This window comes from Jaculus jaculus, chromosome 1, assembly GCF_020740685.1.
Source record: "Jaculus jaculus isolate mJacJac1 chromosome 1, mJacJac1.mat.Y.cur, whole genome shotgun sequence".
In the NCBI taxonomy this organism is placed as follows: Eukaryota; Metazoa; Chordata; class Mammalia; order Rodentia; family Dipodidae; genus Jaculus; species Jaculus jaculus.
Genome location: NC_059102.1, coordinates 157,026,569 through 157,044,165, shown reverse-complemented (window position 1 = coordinate 157,044,165; position 17,597 = coordinate 157,026,569). Strand labels below are relative to the sequence as shown.

At 52.2% G+C, this 17,597-nt stretch overlaps 1 protein-coding gene across 9 annotated transcripts in view; it reads right to left on the bottom strand.

Moving 5' to 3' along the window:
• The window catches only part of Shank2 (SH3 and multiple ankyrin repeat domains 2), a 609,914-nt gene that overhangs the window by 466,757 nt on the left and 125,560 nt on the right, over window positions 1–17,597 (bottom strand). For all 9 annotated transcript variants that reach the window (XM_045152632.1, XM_045152644.1, XM_045152648.1 and 6 more), the window contains exons 5-6: window positions 12,944–13,015; window positions 11,709–11,817 (exon numbers count right to left, since the gene is read on the bottom strand). In XM_045152632.1, the coding sequence (XP_045008567.1) occupies window positions 11,709–11,817; window positions 12,944–13,015 (181 nt within the window). The remainder of the gene's footprint in view (window positions 1–11,708; window positions 11,818–12,943; window positions 13,016–17,597) is intronic.

Genomic DNA, 17,597 nt, shown 5'->3' with positions numbered 1-17,597 from the left:
GCTGAGAGCCCTAGCCCCTTGACATGATGTGAGAAGAGCCCTTCCCCTGTCATCTCCTTCTCCAATCCCAGGCCCAGTCCTGTTTATGAGGTCCAGATCTGGTCACGAGAAAAATACCAGACAAATCCCCACGGAGGGCATCCCACTGAACACCCAACCAGTCCTCAAAGTGGCAAAGAAAAGCCCAAGAAACTGCCACAGAGCCCAAGAACATGTGACAAGTAAATGTCATGTAGGACAGAGAGAGGGGACCATGAGGGGAGAGTGAGAAATGATAATCACACGTGGGTCCTGATTCGCTAACTGTGGCAAAGGTAACATGTTAGTAATGTGGGAGCCTGACACGGGGTATGCAGAAGCTCTGCACATCTGAACTGTTCTAATACGGAAAGTTTATTTCAAAATTACCTCAAGGTTCTTGTTCAGGGTGATAGGTTTAATGTAAAAAATGTGGTGCTGGAGAGCCGGCTCAGCGGTTAAGGTGCTTGCCTGCAAAGCCTAACAACCCAGGTTCGATTCCCCAGTAGCCACATGCACAAGGTGGCGCATACATCTAGAGTTTGTTTGCAGTGGCTGGAGGCTCTGGCTCTCTCTCTCTCTCTCTCTCTCTCTCTCTCTCTCTCTCTCTCTCTGTCTTTCTCTGTTTCTCTTTGCTTACAAATAGATATAATATTTTTTAATGTGTCTGCTTCTCCTTACACATTGCAGTGGTTCTGTGAGCTAGTCTACCCACTATGGAAGTCAGTAGGTACCTTCCTCAAAAAAGCTATGAATAGGACATCCCCGAGACCAGCTGCGCCCCTTCTGGCTATTTACCGAAAGGGCTCCAAGGTAACATGCCACAGAGACGCTTGCACAGCAATGTTGACTGCAGCAGGAAAATGGTCATAGCAACTTAGTTAAGCTAGTTAAATATCATTTGGGTCTATTTTGGACAGACACTCTGCTCAATATATAAACTATACATGTGTGGAAACTTTAAAAAAAAAAAACATAGCTACTGCTCACAGGCTAGGAGAAAATATTTGCCAAAATAAGCAAACAAGCCGGGCGTGGTGGCGCACGCCTTTAATCCCAGCACTCGGGAGGCAGAGGTAGGAGGATCGCCATGAGTTCAAGGCCACCCAGAGACTACAGAGCTAATTCCAGGTCAGCCTGGACCAGAGTGAGACCCTACCTCTAAAAACCAAAAAAAAAAAAAAAAAAAAAAAAAGCAAACAAAAGCGTACAAAGTACTTGCATCCAAAATGTACAAAGAACTTGCAAAACTCAACAGACCACCCCAAGAGGGGGCTTCTAAGCAGAAACCTCACTCAAAGGAAGCGGATAGAGGGGCAGACAGCGCATGAAAACATGCCACTTGCCCACATGCTGCTGAGCAATGGCATAACATGCCACCAGCGAGATACCCCTGAACACGTCAGAGTGGCCCAAAACACCGACACCAACAAATGTGCCACCCTCTCATCACTGGCTGGGGGCTACAAGGGGTAGCTCCTTCACAGACAGCTTGACAATTTCCTTGAAACCAAAACATACTTAGCCGGCTGTGGCGATGCCCACCTCTAATTCCAGCACTTCGCGTGGCTGAGGTGGGAGGATAGCCATGAGTTCCAGGCCAGCCTGGGCTACAGTGAGACCCCGCCTCAAAAAACAACAAAAGGGCTGGAGAGATGGCTTAGCGGTTAGGGCACTTGCCTGTGAAGCTTAAGGACTCATGTTCAACTCTTCAGGTCCCACATAAGCCAGGTGCGCAAGGTGATACAATCATGTAAGTTTGCACCTGGGCACAAGGTGGTGCACGCGTCTGGAGTTCGACCGCAGTGGCTAGAGGCCCCGGGGGTGCCAAGTTTCTCTTGGTCTCACTCCTCTCTCTTACTCTGTCTCTCATAAAAGTATATAAATAAAAAATAAAAGAAAAACAAAAAAACATACCTTAGCCAGCCACACCAACACCCCAGACATCTCCACAAGTTTGCTCAAAATGTGTAACAGATAAGATAAGGCCATCCTGTGCTCAGATATAACAGCTAAAACAAACTAGGCCCTGACTCCATTTACCCATTCACGGGGGAATAAACTAACACTTTCTTAGCTGCTAGGGTGCCTTTCAGCTGCCGACTCCCTCACTCCCCAGCAGGGCCAGATCCGCACTGAGAACACTTTCAAGACTTCCCGTGACCCCAAATGTGGTTCGGATGTGTAACTAAAACAACTCAAGGTTATCCAGGAAACAACTGCAGCTCCCAAGTCGCGCAGACCTGCATCTGACACTGGTGTCAATGCTATTGATAGTCTTTCGCCTGTAAAAACGCTGTACCCACTGACGGCATTGTTCTGGCGGGAGCCCCCCTCTGTTGCCAGCTTCATCAAAAGGACTCCCAGTTGGCTACAAAAGTGTGGTGGTTTGTAATTGTCTCGTGGGCTGTGACACATGTGCATCCATGCCAGGTGTGGAGGTGCATGCCCGTCACCCCAGCACTCAGGAGGCTGAAGCAGGAGAACTGCTTGGTTTCTGAGGCCAGCCTGGGTTACATAGTGAGTTCCAGCCCAGTCAATACCATACAGACCCTGTCTCAAAGGAGCCAAGGTGAGGGGATGGGAGAGAAGATGAAGAAAGGAGAAAATGTACGTCCACACACAAACCTGAACGCAAATGTCGATCTGTGGCCAGCAAAAGTTGCATGCAGCCTTCTCTCCTCTGGCAGGTGAGTGGATGGAGAAACAGGCGCATGTGGGCAGTTTGGGATGCTACTGGGTACTGTGAAGAAATGAGCTGTGAGCAGACGCAGAGGAAACCGGAGGCAGGACCCCTGGTCCCTACGCGGACATTCGGAGGGAAACCATGGTGACAGCTGCAGCATCAGTGGCTGCCCAGCTGGGGGAGGCAGAGCATTGGGGATGTTTAGGACAGCCAGTGACAGGACCTTGGAGGACAGCACAGGGTGTCATATGCTTGGTGGAGCCCACAGAGCATGCAGCACCCAGGTTTCAGTTACAGGGCCAGCCGTCAGCAACAAGGAGGCAGACGCTCCTCACCCGCTGCTTGAGTTGACACACTGATTTCTGTGTGTGTGTTTGTGTGTGTGCATGGATGTCGGCACCTGCATGTGGGGGTGAGTGTACGTGTGTGTGTATGTGGAGACCTGAGGTACCGTCCTTAGTTGCTCCCTACTTTATTTTCTGAGATAGGGGTTCTCATTTGAGCCCAGATCTCTCTGATTCGGTTAGTCTCGCCAACCAGCTGGCTTTGGTGAGCCTGTCCTTGCCTCCACCCCCACCCCCCCACCCCCGCTAGCGTTTCAGGCGGCTGCCACACCCACCCAGCATTCACATGGGTGCTGGGATCCATCCTCCAATAGCAAGCCCTCTGCCAGCTGAGCCATCTCTTTAGCCCTGACTGGTTTTCTTTGCTGTTGTTATTTGTTGATGTTTTGAGACAAGGTCTCCTGTGGCCTAGGTTGGCCTTGAACTCACTATGTGGCCACAGATGGTCTTGAACTCCTGATCCTCCAGTTCAGAGATGACAGGCAAGCACAAACCACCCCATTTAATTCACTCACTTTTTTGTTTGTTTGTTTTTCGAGGTAGGTTCTCACTCTAGCCCAGGCTGACCTGGAATTCACTATGTAGTCTCAGGGTGGCCTCAAACTCATGACAATCCTCCTACCTCTGCCTCCCAAGTGCTGGGATTAAAAGTGTGCGCCACCACACCCAGCTTTTTTTTTTTTTTTTTTCCCCTTTGGCAGTGCTGAAGTGGAAACCAGGGCCTGCCTCACACAGCCTAGGCAAGTGATCTACCACTGAGGAGCACCCCAGCCACACAACAGTGGCTTTTTGATGAATCTAAACCTGGCTCCTTACTGACCCCCTACACTGGCAGCTCCTCCGGCCCCTGGCTCCCAGCCTCTCCTTCCCTTCCATGCTCCCTTCCCTGATCCATACATCCTGCACTTACTGTGCCCCATGCACACCTGTGTGAGACTCCCCTACTCCCTCCACACACAGGAGGACATAAACAAGAAGAATTTTGAGATAATTGGGTGCTCTCACATAACAGGCCTCTTTTTTTTGTTTGTTTTACTAGGTACTATACCAACAAACCAAATGTACCCAGCATATTCACTGCAGGCAGAGGAATTATTTCCTGCCCGACCGCAGGCCGCCTTCATTTGCATTTGGTAATTTGTGTACTGTTTACCTGCGGCAGACTTGGGCTTATGAGGTCCCAGAACCCCTCTCCCTTGAGTCCCTGCACCTTCCCAAGTGTCATTACTCCCGGAGAATCACTGTGAGATTCACCGTGGGGCTGTACGACAGACGGATACGGCCCATAAGTCATCCCGAGCATGAACCAGGTGCCTTACACCCTCCAAGCCGCAGAGCTCCACATTCAGGGAACCCACGTGTCCGTCAGCTCTTCTAATTGGGCCGTATGGGAGCTGGACAGGCCTCCCCAAAAGCCCACCACAGCAACGTGTGGGCGGAAACAGGCACTTCTCAGTACGAAAGATGAACGACTTAACTAGGGGCCCCCCAACTCTCCACTGACGGCAATGCACACATCGCTGCCCGGAGCGTTGTTAAGCAGGTCCTGCGAGGGAAGTCCAGATGAGGCCTGGGCGCCCTGCAGAGGAACGAGAGCTACTGTCCGTGCCTCATCAAGGCTCCCAAAGAGTCCAAAGGCAGTTCCAAGTCTATTCACCAGCCCTCTTTTCTCTCCTCTGAGGATTCTGTCAACTTGAGAAACCACCATATATATGGAGAGAGTGCTAAACTAGGCTGCCCTTTGGCTGACCGTATGCGTTCCTTTCCAGGGCTTGGAACTGCCCCATGTGGTATTAGAGGCCCCAACTAACTCAGGGATAAGTCCTGAGGCCCTCTTCCACCCCGAGAGAAGTCTTTCCTTTCCTCTTCTCTCTTCATCATTGTGACTTAGTGAAACTTACAGCAGGTGCATTGTTACTTAAAGAAACTTACAACAGTTAAGAGGCTCCTGCTTCTACTAATGGGCTGCTTGGTTTTAGTCGGCAAGTCATCCCACCAGCATTTAATTCTTTCACATGTCAATCTAGGATGGTCCCTTCCCCAGCTTTGGCTCCCAAATGCAGCCAGCTCTGAGGTGCTGAGGCTGGGGCTGGTGGCATTTCAGAAGGGAGCTGGCTCCAATTTTGCCCAGGGAAGGAAAACTTCTAGTTTGTAGGCAGATTGTGTCACTCAGGGGTGACTATGAAAGCCACCAAACCCAGCATGGAGCCTCTTACCTCAAAGCTGTCAGAGCCACAGGAGGCAAGTGCCCACCTGGGACAAAGGGCAGAAGGGCATGTGTTCTTGCCTCCCCCTGGCACCACCACTGTGTCCCATGCAGTTTGTTCTGTCCATGTCACTACCCTAACTATGGTGTGGGCACTGTGCTGGGCTTGGGGGTTCACAGACCGCAGTCCTTTGCCACAGTAGCCCTGAGTTTCCAACCATGTTGTCCCCAGTGCCACAAGGACGTGTGTGTCAGCTGGGAGGAAAAATGGGTTCATGAAGTACTGTCCTTGTGTGTGTGGGGGGGCCATGTTCATGTGTGTGCACAGGTGCACACATGCATGGCACGCATGGAAACTTCAAAGGACAATCTAGGGTCAGTTCTAACCTTCTTGTTTAGAGCCGTGGTCTCCCATTGCTTCTGAGCTCTGCCTGTCAGGCTGGCTGTCCTGTGGGCTTGTAAGGGAGATTCTTCTGCGTCCACCTCCCATCTCGCCATAGTTGTGCCGGGGTTACGGAAGTCTGCCACTGCTGCCAGCATTTACACGGGCATCCCAGGTCAGGCACTCATGCTTACATGGCAAGCACTTGATCCATTGAACCATCTTTTCAGTCCCCGACACTCCATCTTGACCAAAGCCAAGCGTGAGCGGATGTTCTTTAGCGACATCCGACTTCCACGGAGCCAGTGCGAGGCAGGCGTCCCTCCCCCAGCTCGGTGACGGAACTGAGAGTGATGTACGCACAATCCCAGATTGCCCACCACTTAGTTTTTTTCCCTGGGTACATTCACCTAGCTCACTCTCCTCATGTCTCCTGTGACTATTATTATTTTTGTTTTTGTTGTTGTTTTCAAGGCAAAGTCTCACTGTAGCCCAGGCTGACCTGGAACTCACTCTGTCGTCTCAGGCTGGCCTCAAATTCACAGAGATCCTCCTACGTCAGCCTCCTGAGTCCTGGGACTGAAAGCGTGCACCACCACCCCCAGCTCACTCTCTCCATTTCTCTCATCACCCACAATCACAACCCTGTTCTCCCTGGATTGGGGGAAAGCAGTTGGGGGTCTGTAAGACCTGGGCAGTGTAGCATGAAGGTGCTGGGGAGATTAGGGTGACGCGGCAGGGTGGGGCACTTGGCTCAGAACTTCCTGTCTTCCCCGCACCCCCTCCTTCTCTTTGATCCACATATTTAGTATCGCTTTTAAAAATGCATTTTAATCAGCATTAAGTCTGCCTAAGAGCCTGCACACAGGTGTCCACAGCAGCTTATTTCAGAATTACCCACACACTTCAAATCACCCAGACGCCCTCCAGCAGGTGAGGATGAATGAACCCCAGTGCATCTTGACAATGGAACGGTCAGTGCTAAAGAGAACTGAGTGAGCCAGCCACAAAAAAGACACAGAGGAAACTTCAAGCACATTCCTAAACGGGAGAAGCCCGTCTGACAAGCTACGCGCTGCGTGCGCACGGCTCCCAGGCAGGCTGATAGCCTAAAAGAGGCAAAGTTATGGAGACTGTAAGGGCTGCAGCGGTTGCCAGGGGTTACGGGAGGGAGGGATGAACAGGGACGCCTAGGGCAGTGACACGATGCTGTGTGACAGCGTGATGATGGCAGGCATAGGCTATTACATGCCGCCCAGCCCCTCAGAGCGCCCCATACTAACAGTGAGCGCCATCAGACGCCACAGACCTCAGTCAGTGGTAACGTACCAGTGTTGGCACCTGAAAGCAAGATGCCCACCACCAAGGAAACAAGAGGGGCTAGTTCCTATGGGAACTTCCTGAACTCTGTCCTAATTACTCCGAAGAATAGGTCTAAGCCGGATTCAGTGGTGCGTGGCTGTAATCACAGTCCTTGGCAAGGTGAGGCAGGAAGATTGTTGGGAGTTTGTCACCAGCCTGGGCTGCACAGATTGGCCCGAGCTACAGTGTGAGACCTCGTCTCAAGAATGCCAAGTTAGGGGGCTGCAGAGATGGCTTAGAGGGTAAGAGCACTTTCTGTGCAAGTGTGAAGACGTGAAGGGGGCCTGAGACCACCAGGGTTCCATTCCCCAGCACTATGTAAGCAGCTGGGCCTGGCCATGAACATCTCTGTAAGCCCAGTCCTGGGGTGAACAGAGACAGCAGAAACATTGAGGAAAAAAAAAAAAAGAGGCATGCTCCCAAATCTGTGAGAGATTGTCTCAAAGAAAACTTGTATGTGAGTAATGGAGGGAGACAGCCAAAGGTGTGTGTGTGGGGGGGGTCTCTGCACACTCACGCACAGGGCACATGCATCTGCACACACACACACACATGAGCACACTACACACACACCACACCACACGTACTGTGATACACACATGTCAAAAGCCCAAGTTATCAATTACTTATAAAATAAACTCTGCTAATTTCAAAAGACAGGCAAGAAGCTGCAGGTGTGTGGGTATGGGAGAGTGAGAAGAAGGTCAAAAGAAAACTTGAGGGTTGTCTCTGGGCTGGGGAAATGGCGCAGTGCTGAGCAAGCGTGAAGCCCGGAGTTCAGATCCCCAGACCTGCATAAAGCTAGATGCGGCAGCACTGGTGTCTGTAAGCCAGGCACGCCTTGGGAAAGAAGAGAGATGGAGACAGGAGAAGCACTCAGAAGTGCACGGAGCAGCTAGCCTGGCAAATGCAGCAGAGAACAAGCGACCCCGCCCCCAACAAGATGGAAGCGGAAGACTATTGGCAGAAGTTGACCTCTGACCTCCACACGCGTACGGGGGCATGGGCACATCTGCCCTTGCTCACATGAACACACACACACAGAGAAAGGAAATTAGGGGCTGGAGAGACGACTTAGTGGCTAAGGCGCTTGCCTGCAAAGCCTAAGGACCCCTGTTTGACTCTCCAAGTCCCAGGTAAGCCATTTGCACAAGGTGATGCAAATGCAAAGTCACACATGTGCAGAAGGTGGCGCATGTGTCTGGAGTTTGATTACAGTGCCTGGAGGCCCTGGTGTGCCAATTCTCTCTCCCTCTCGCTCTCTTATAAAGGAAAAGGCCAGTCCATTGGGCTTTCCTCAAAAAAGACAAAAAGAAAGAAAGAAAGGGAGGGAGGGAGGGAGGGAGGGAGGAAGAAAAGGAAAATAACTACTTGCCACCCCCATGAATAGTGATAAATAAAGAGATTCTCTTTAATTTAAAACTACAAATGATCATTTCTGTCCAGGCCAAAAATAATCAAACCAGGTCTCCAAACACTCAAGTTGGGCTGCTGTTTGTGGGTGAGGGCAGCAGGCAAAAGGTCTCCCTCGGGGTGAGGCCCACCTGCCTTGACCCTCTTGCTCTCCAGCACCATACTGCTGGTTCCCACACTGGCAACCCGCGAGCAGCAGTCTTTGACCAGGAGTGCTCTGTCAAGAGGCACTTAGATTCAGCCAGAAGGGTGGCTCAGCTTCTCCCCTGGGGTTTCCTTTGTTATCCACCAAGTAGCCCACAGAGTATTCTCAGATTCACAGCGAGCCCTCAGCACCTCTGGGAGACAGAGTCCAGGACCCTTGGTACACGTATTCCGTGGATGTTCAGGTTCATTCTATAAAGCCATGCCGTGTCTGCACATCTTCCTATTTACTGACAGTCATCTCTAGATGACTTCCAAGGCAGGGAGAGTGAAATACCAAGTCTTGCTTGTCACACTGTGCCCATTAGAGGATAATGACAACAGGGTGACACATCAATACCCCATTGAAGAGAGTCACAGGTTTTGTTTTTCCGAATAATTTCCAATCCCTTGGTGGGATGACTCTGGGGACGTGGGCCTGACTGTGTCAGAGAGCACAGGTGATCTTGGGCCGACTGCCCTATGCCTACTCCTCCTTGTCCCCAGAACCCTCTGCTCAGTGCCGGGAGGAGGCTGAGGTCTATCATAACTTAATTGCCTGCTCCAAACCCATAACTACGCAGGCGGAGCCGACAGCAGCAGCCATGTGCCCTCCTCTGTTTCAAAACAGTCCACGTCACTGTTTTCAGAAGTCAAGTCAGGGTCTGCTCTGGGACAACAATCACTTCAAAACCATTCATCCACAGAGCAAGGCAGAAGGAAGTGGGGCAGGGGCGAGGGGGCCCTGGCTCCTATCTGGGAAGCAAAGAGCAGCCGAGGGTGGAGTCCTTACCAACCACGCTGATGAACAGGGCAAAAGGAGAGAGACCCACACTGCCTGCCTTAGTGCCCCCCACAGAATGTTCCAGGGATGGCCATTATGAGGCCAGGACAGAGAACTAGTTCTGAACACCTTGCCACCCAAGGCCAAAGGCTCACCCACGAGGAGAGAGCCCAGGTCAGGGATCTCAACAATAGAAGAGCCTGAGGCCCGGATGAAGGCCATTTGTGAATGGAGCTAAAGGCTTAAGTTCATGCTTCGGAATCAACATGGACTTTTCTTTCTCTTCTGTGGTTCTAGAAATAAAGCCCAGGACTTGTACATGTTAGGCAGGTACTCTGCCTCCAAGTCACATCCTCAGTTCATTTTTTTTTTTTTAAGAATTTTTTTGTTTTTTGAGGGAAGCCCAACAGACTTTTTGTTTTTTTGTTTTTTGAGGTAGGGTCTCTCTAGCATAGGCTGACCTGGAATTTACTATGGAGTCTCAGGGTGGCCTCGAACTCACAGCAATCCTCCTACCTCTGTCTCCCGAGTGCTGGGATTAAAGGCGTGCACTATCATGCCAGGCTCAGACTTTTTTTTTATGTAAGACAACAAGAGAGAGAGAAAGAGATTGGGAGAGAGAATCGCCATGCCAGGGCCTCCAGCCCCTGCAATCAAACTTGACGTGGGCGGGCCACCTTGTGTGCACGTGCAACCTTGCGCGCTTGCGTCACCTTGTGCGCCTGGCTTACGTGAAACCTGGAGAGTCAAACATGGGTCCTTAGGCTTCACAGGCAAGTGCCTTAACTGCTAAATCATCTGTCCAGTACCCCCTCCCCACAAGTCCTTTTGAGACATGATCTTGCTATATAGCCCAAGCTAGCTTTGAACACCCAATCCTCCTGCCTCAACATCCTGAGTACTGGAAATCACAAGCCTGTGTCACCACGCTCAGAAGCTCCTACATTCATAGAACGGGTGTGGAAGCTGCACGTCACTGAATGAACAGGAAGGCTCCTCCACACACAGCAAGCCGGAACCAGCCCCGGGCCGGTACACGAGAGATGCCACAGCATCAATGCGAAGCAGCAGGAGAAGCATGAGGACGCCGGGGCGGAGGCTGCAGGGGTGCTGTGCCACGGCCCTGCACAGAAACCCCCACCCTCCCTCCCTCAGGGAACGTCTAGCTGGGCTTGGCACCCACTCATTCTGGATCGGTCCCTCCTCTCAGGGTGTCCTTGCGGGTTTCTGTCTCCTGACCTCTCAGACATCGCCGCTGCCTCCAAACACGGGCCTTCTGCCCGTTCCCACAGTGCTCACAGACAAACCCAGGGCCAAGGAGGTAACCATGGACTTGCCCGTGTCACACAGGCGCACGCAGCCTGCAGCAGCACCTGCTTTTGGGGGGGGGGGCAACACAACTCGAGGGGTCAGCGGGGCCTTCACAGATATCAAGCATGCGTCACACCTCACAAGACACGTCTGCATATCTTGTGTGCCTAGTAATTTTGAGGTGTGACAAGAAGCTGTGTGGGAGTCGGCAGCATGCCCTCAGCATTCCAAAAGGGAGAGCAAAAGGCTGTAGGGAGAGGGGAAAGGAAGGAAGTCTCCACTGCCAAGTTCAAGCATCTTCTGGTCCAGAGTAATAATAATACATCAGGCTCAACTGACACCCAAGCTGTTGAGGAGACCCCCCCCACTCAAGTGCACCACCACCTCTGTGTGCCACCTTGGCGGGCACACCATTGTCACAAGTGCTTGCCTGGATGACTGTTGCATTGGGTAACATCAGCGGGTATTTGGGCAGTTCCAACCAGGGGCTGCTACTGGCAATTTGCAAGCCAGGGATGTAGCTGAGCACCCCATGATTTCTATGTTCCCTTCACGTCAAAGAAAATCCAAGCCAGGTGTCAACAGTGCCGAGCTAACAGACCTCCCTTGCCTTCAGGTGACCATCAGAACCCAACAGCAACTTCTACCAGAGACTTCAAGCCCAAGAGCCCAGTGTCCAGCAGGGGGCGCAGGAGAGGCCGCTTGACCACAGGCCTGGGGGAAACCACGTGCATACTGTGTGGTTAGACGTGTCCCTGCAAGACCCAGGGCTACGCTGGTGCTCCAAGGCCAGCAGGCAACGGCCCCACATGTGCATGGAATCTGTCCACTCTCTCTCTGCCTCACTCACTCCAGCACTGCGCTGGAGGCTCAGGCAGCATGACAGACCTCCATATCAGAAGTCAGAGGAGAGAGAGCAGCCACTTCAAAGTCCAAGTAAAACTCAGGGCAACATGAGCACTGCATGATTCACATGTAACCTGAACCCCGGAGTGACTTGTGTGTTTCGCTCAACCCACCTCCAGTGTCCAGATCGTGGAAATTGGGATCCAGGCCTCGATCCAGCAGCTTAACTAGCTTCTCCAAGGAGCGGTGCTGTGTATGATCTATGAACTTCTTCAGGTTAGCCTGCAGAGAGAAAGAGCGGGGGGGGGGGAGGGGAAGAACGTCCATATTTATGAATTCACTTATTTAATTTACTTAGCATTTGTATGGGTGTGGTGTGCGTGTATGTATGTGTGTGGGTGTACATGTGTGTGCAGGTGCGTAGGGAGGCCAAAGGTTGATGGTTGGAGTATCTTCTTTGACCACGCACCCACTTTGATTATTGAATCAGACTCTCACTTGACCCTGCAAAACACGGGGGCAAAGGAAACGCAGCAGAGCCCATGGGTTGTGAAAGCCACGTGGGGACTCAGGGCAGCAGGAGAGCACACCCGGCCATCCAAAGAGAGGGGCATCCAAATGGAGCTCTCTAGGCAGAGAATCCCTGGGTCTCCACCCTGTGTTCCACAGGTCCCACCCACATCCTCTGGAGCCCCAGCCCCCAGCTCCAGGAATCCTCCCGGCTCACACAGCATGGCTGACACGGAGCAGGCGGCTCACTGCACCGCCACCAAGTCTGAGAGCATATGGCACCGCATCGCGTGTCCAAACCTCCACCATCACCACGGCTGCCTCTCAGCCTCCCTGGAGTCTTCAGGGCTTCCTGCACAAGCACCAGAACCCGAACTAGGATCCCAGCACCAACATAAACGCCCGCCGGGCCAGTAATCCCAGGACTGGGCAGATGGAGACAGCCAGATCCCACAGGCTTGCAGGCTGGGCCAGTCTTGCTGAGTCAGTGAGCTCCGGGTTCAGCCAGAGACCCTATCTCAAAGAATAAGGTGAACAGGGCTGGAGAGATGGCTCAGCGGTTAAAGCGCTTGCCTGAGAAGTCTAAGGACCCATCCATGTTCGACTCTCCAGGTCCGTGTGAACCAGACGCACAGAGGTGAGGCAAGTGCAAGGTTACACATGCCCACTAGGTGGCGCAAGCATCTGGAGTTCAATTGCAGCGGCTGAGGCCCTAGCACACCAATTCTCTCTCTCTATCTGTCTATCTCTATCTCTCTCTGTCTCTAAGCTGAAGAGTGATTGAGGGAGACATCTGATGTCAACCTCCACACACACGTCCGCAGGCATACGCACGTGCACACACACCGCATGCAGAGGCGACCAGGAAGACTGAAGGGGAAAGCCGTTCCCCACGAACCTTCGTGTGGAGCTTGGCCAGCTGCTTCTCGTCCAGGCTGGTCTGCTTATATACTCGCTTCTTGTAGCGGAACTGTCAGGGAACAAGACAACAAGTGAGGAAACGCCACACGTGGCTGATCCAAGGAAAAGCGATGCTTCGCCTGGTGACTTGACGGGTATGTGTGCCACGGAGCCTGTGGGCCCCACAGAAACCCTCTCCCTGGCTCACTATCTGCGCGAACCTCGCCGCCCTGGTCGCCTCTAGCAAATGATGACACGCCTCACGTGTCACGTTTCTCTTCTCCGCTGCATACGGGTGAGAATCTTCACCACGGGCAGCTGGGCTGGTGAGATTATACCTTCAACATACCCAGCCCCTACCCAGGGCACTGGGACTCTCACTCATCCCCTCGGAACAACGGCACTTGCTTGTAACTAGAAATCACATGGCCGAGCCAAGAAGCATGTTACTCAGAACTGGCGATGCCCACGTAAAAGGGCGCATCGTCATGGTGAGCTTCGTGGCCTTCCAAAACCCTTCATAGCATGGCCCCCTCCAAGGTGCCCCAGGCCGTCTTGTAGCTAAATGTGTGACAGATGCTACTGAAGGCGGGAAGGGTGTACAGAGGGTGGGGGCCACTGAGATTTTGAAAAGAAGCGTGTGGTTCAGTTCCAGCCCCGCAGTTGCCCTGTTTGCTGAGTAGCTCTGGGCTCGGCACCTTCCCCTGCTCGGTCAGTGTCTCTTTACCCGTCTCAGGGGACAACCATTATGAGAGCCCCAGGGTGGACCTTGAACGTCTTAAATTCTTGACACTTCGCCTCTTGCTCCCTACTCCTTCTGAGGCCGTTCACATCTACAGAGCTCACGCCTATGCTCACGGGGGGGGGGGGGGGGGGGCGGTAGACCTCTAGGGACACAGCAAGGTGCAGGGTTGAGGCCACAGGACAGTTCCCACACCATACGTCTGGCCCCAGACTATTTCCAGGAGGCAACCATGTGCTCTTTTACCTCCGCACCACACTCAACAACAGGCAACACGCTCCTCTGGCATAGACCAAAACACGTTTTATTTCCAAGCAACAAAATCAGCCACCATGACATGAGGTGCTGGGGCTGCCAGGAGCTGCTGAGTTGAACTTGTTCAGCTCCAAAACCCAGCTGGCAGGAGGACAGCCAGACCCGTGGGACTGTCCACGTCTGTTTCTAGATTCTACCCGGCTTGGCCATGTCCTAGATGTCTTGTGCCCCAAGACTGCTTTAAACTCTCCCCTCATTTCTGTCTTTTAAATTTTTTTGTTTATTTTTATTTATTTATTTGAGAGTGATAGAGAGGAGGAGAGAGAGAGAGTGAGAGAGTGAAGGGGAGAGAGAGAGAGAGAGAGAATGGGCGCGCCAGGGCCTCCAGCCACTGCAAATGAACTCCAGATGTGTGCGCCCCCTTGTGCATCTGCCTAACGTGGGTCCTGGGGAATCGAGCCTTGAACCGGGGTCCTTAGGCTTCACAGGCAAGTGCTTAATTGCTAAGCCATCTCTCCAGCCCTTGTTTCTGTCTTTTATAAACCACACCTCTGGTCCAAATTTCCAAAGCCACCAAGAAGGCTCCCTCGGTGAGTGCCAAGCTCCCTGTCACAAGCCAAACATGGAAGGTTCCAAAGAAACCCAACCTGTGGGTCCTTTTCTAGTTCCTAAACCAGGCAGGTGAATAACTGCTTGGGCGGGAGGAAGTGTCAGCGTAAAGAGACTGTGTTTTCCTTCGGCCATGGTCGTTTTTAGCTTGTTACTACAGAGGGACCAGTTCAGACGCAAACCCTCTTCCTGCCATTGTCTGTGGCCCCTGAGGGACTGTAAGGTTCCAGTCCCTCTCCTGCCAGATGGTGCGCTAGATGGAAGCCACCATAAATATCAGTGACTTCATGACAAGGAGAGCCACCCAGGATAGCAGCCACAACACTGACCTGGGGCGTGGCGGGGGGGGGGAGGGAGGACACAGGTAGTCAGGCTCATAGGTGCACGGCACTTCCTTTGAGCCCCCCCCCGTCTCTCCCGGGGTCATCGCTAAAGTTTCTCCATGCTAACATTCCTGAGTCTGAGGCTCAGAGATAGCAGTTGTCTCACTGAAGGCCGCACAGCTCCTAGAACTGGGGCCAGATCACAAGTAGGTGCCCAGACTTCCAAGTGGCCTCTCTCCTTTATATCAACACTATAGAAACTACCAGGCCCTCACATGAGCTGGCCTTAGTCACTGTTCTTGGTCTATCACCTTGTTCATAAGCCTGGGAAAGGTGTGATATGGAGCAGAATGTCAAAGGGAGGTTTCTCCAATATATACCCATTGTATGGAACAGCAAACTGAGCTGACAGCCACTGAGCAACAAGCCCAGAACTACACAGTTTCTGTGGCTATGCCATCTTTCTCTCCTCTCCCAGCTCCAATGGGCTTTGCACACACGGACACCAGGAACCTCAGCCGTGATCAGATGAGTGTCACCTCCATGCAAATCCCCCCGCGTGTCACAGTGGGTTTTACAGTGCACTGACAGCTGAGGATACTGTAGAGCCGCCGAGCTGGCTGCCGCTCCACGGCCTGGGCTCCCTGACGTGAACACAGCCGCTTGACAACAGCAGCATGCTGGGTGGTAGAGCTGTTTCCAGACGTGTCCCTAACCTGCCCGGCCCACCATCTAAGTGCAGTTGAGAAGGCCGTATGTAAACCTAGGGTGCAGAAAGCCACGGGGTGCAGAAGGCAAGACAAGGCCATGATTAGCTGGAAGTATGTCAGGACACCTCACCAGGGAGAAGCATGGAGTGTGGGACTGGCTTCCGCAGCCAAAGAGCCCAACTCCAGCCGATAGCCACCGGACGTCCATGCCACCCTTCTGGCCCCGGTATGGGCCGGATTCAGATACAATAAAAGCATTCCGTCTGGGGTGAGGACACGGCTTAGCAGGTAAGAACGCTTGCTGAGCAAGCACAAGAGCCTGAGTGGCCCGAGCAAGAACTCCAGCAGCCCACGGTCACCCACAGAGGCTGGAGAAGTTCTGGGACTTGCTGGTCAGTCCATCTGACTGAAAATGGCAGTTCGGGGCTCAGTGAGAGACTCCATCTCAAGGAAACACTTGGATAAGCAATAGCGGACACCCCAGGTTCTCCTCTGGCCTCTGTATGTATGTGCATGTATAAGTATGTGTGTATCCTTACAGGTATGTACACACGACAGGCACTCCCCACAACAAATACTATACACACACATAAAAAAATTGGTCTACCCCCACTTTGTGGCACAGAGCTCTTTAAACCCCTGGAGCATCCAGAGAGGCAAGAGTATCTTTGGTATGCTGATGAGATGACCTCTGACCCCTGAGATCATCAGGATGAAACTGGTTGCCAGGAAGACTGAGATGTGACTAGAGGCTTGGGGTTTCATGCTCATCTATGACCTTCAGGGAAGGGAGAAGAAAAGAGAGGGTTGGGCAGGACATTGACCACCAGTGGCTGATAACTTAATCAATCATATGTACACAATAAAACTTCCAAAAAAAGGAGCTGAAGAGATGGCTTAGCAGTTAAGGCGTTTGCCCATGAAGCCAAAGGACGCAGGTTCAATCCCCCAGTATCCATGTAAGCCAGATGCACAAAGTGGCACATACATCTGGAGTTTGTTTGAAGTGGCTAGATTCTCTCTATTTGCCTCTCTCAAATAAATGAATTAAATATTTTTTTAAAAACCTTCCAGAAAATGTAATAATCCATGGAGTTTGGAGAGCTCTCAAAGGAGAAAACACATGCCAAGGAGGTGGCTCACCTTCCCAGGGACAGAAGTGCCTGAGCTCAGCACCCTGGTAGACCTCACCCATGCACCTCTGTCGCTGTCCTATGCTATCCTTCCTAAGGAATCATGATGGCTCACAAAACCCCTCCGGTCCAGCACATTAAACCCAAGAAGGGAACAGGGGACCCCAAGTTAGGGCCAAGTCTGACAAGAGCACCAGGGGTTGGCATAGACTGCAGCGAGTGTGGTCTGGGGGCTGAACCTTCAGCCTGTAGGGTCTAACCCTAGCTCTAGGACATCAGTGTTAGATAGGGTGACAGACTGCGTATTCCTGGAGTGTGGAGAGTGGAGAGGTAGGGCCAGCTCAAAAACTCAGCATGCATTTAGCCAGGAGATGTTACGGTTTATATTGATTGTCAACCTGACGGGACTTAGAATCACTGAGGAATTGAGTCTCTGAGAGTGCCTTGGAGGGATTATCTAGATTAGGTTAATTGAGGTGGGAAGAACTGTGGGTGGCACCATTCCATGGCTGGGAGGTTCTGGACTGAATAAAAAAGAAGAGAGGGCTGGAGAGATGGCTTAGCAATTAAGGCAATTGCCTGCAAGGCCAAAGGACCCAGATTTGATTCCCCAGGACCCACATTAGCCAGATGCACAAGGGGGCACATGCGTCTGGAGTACGATTTCAGTGGCTGGAGGCCCTAGCATGCCCATTCTCTCTCTCTCTTTTTCTCTGTCAAAGAAATTAATTAAAATTAAAAAGCAGAGAGTTGGCTGAGCAGCAGCATTGATCTCTCAGCTTCCTCACTGAGGACTGAACGTGACTAGCTGCCTCAAGCTCCCGCCACCCTGCCTTCCCCACCACGACGGACTGAGGCCTTGGACTGTGAGCCTACCAGA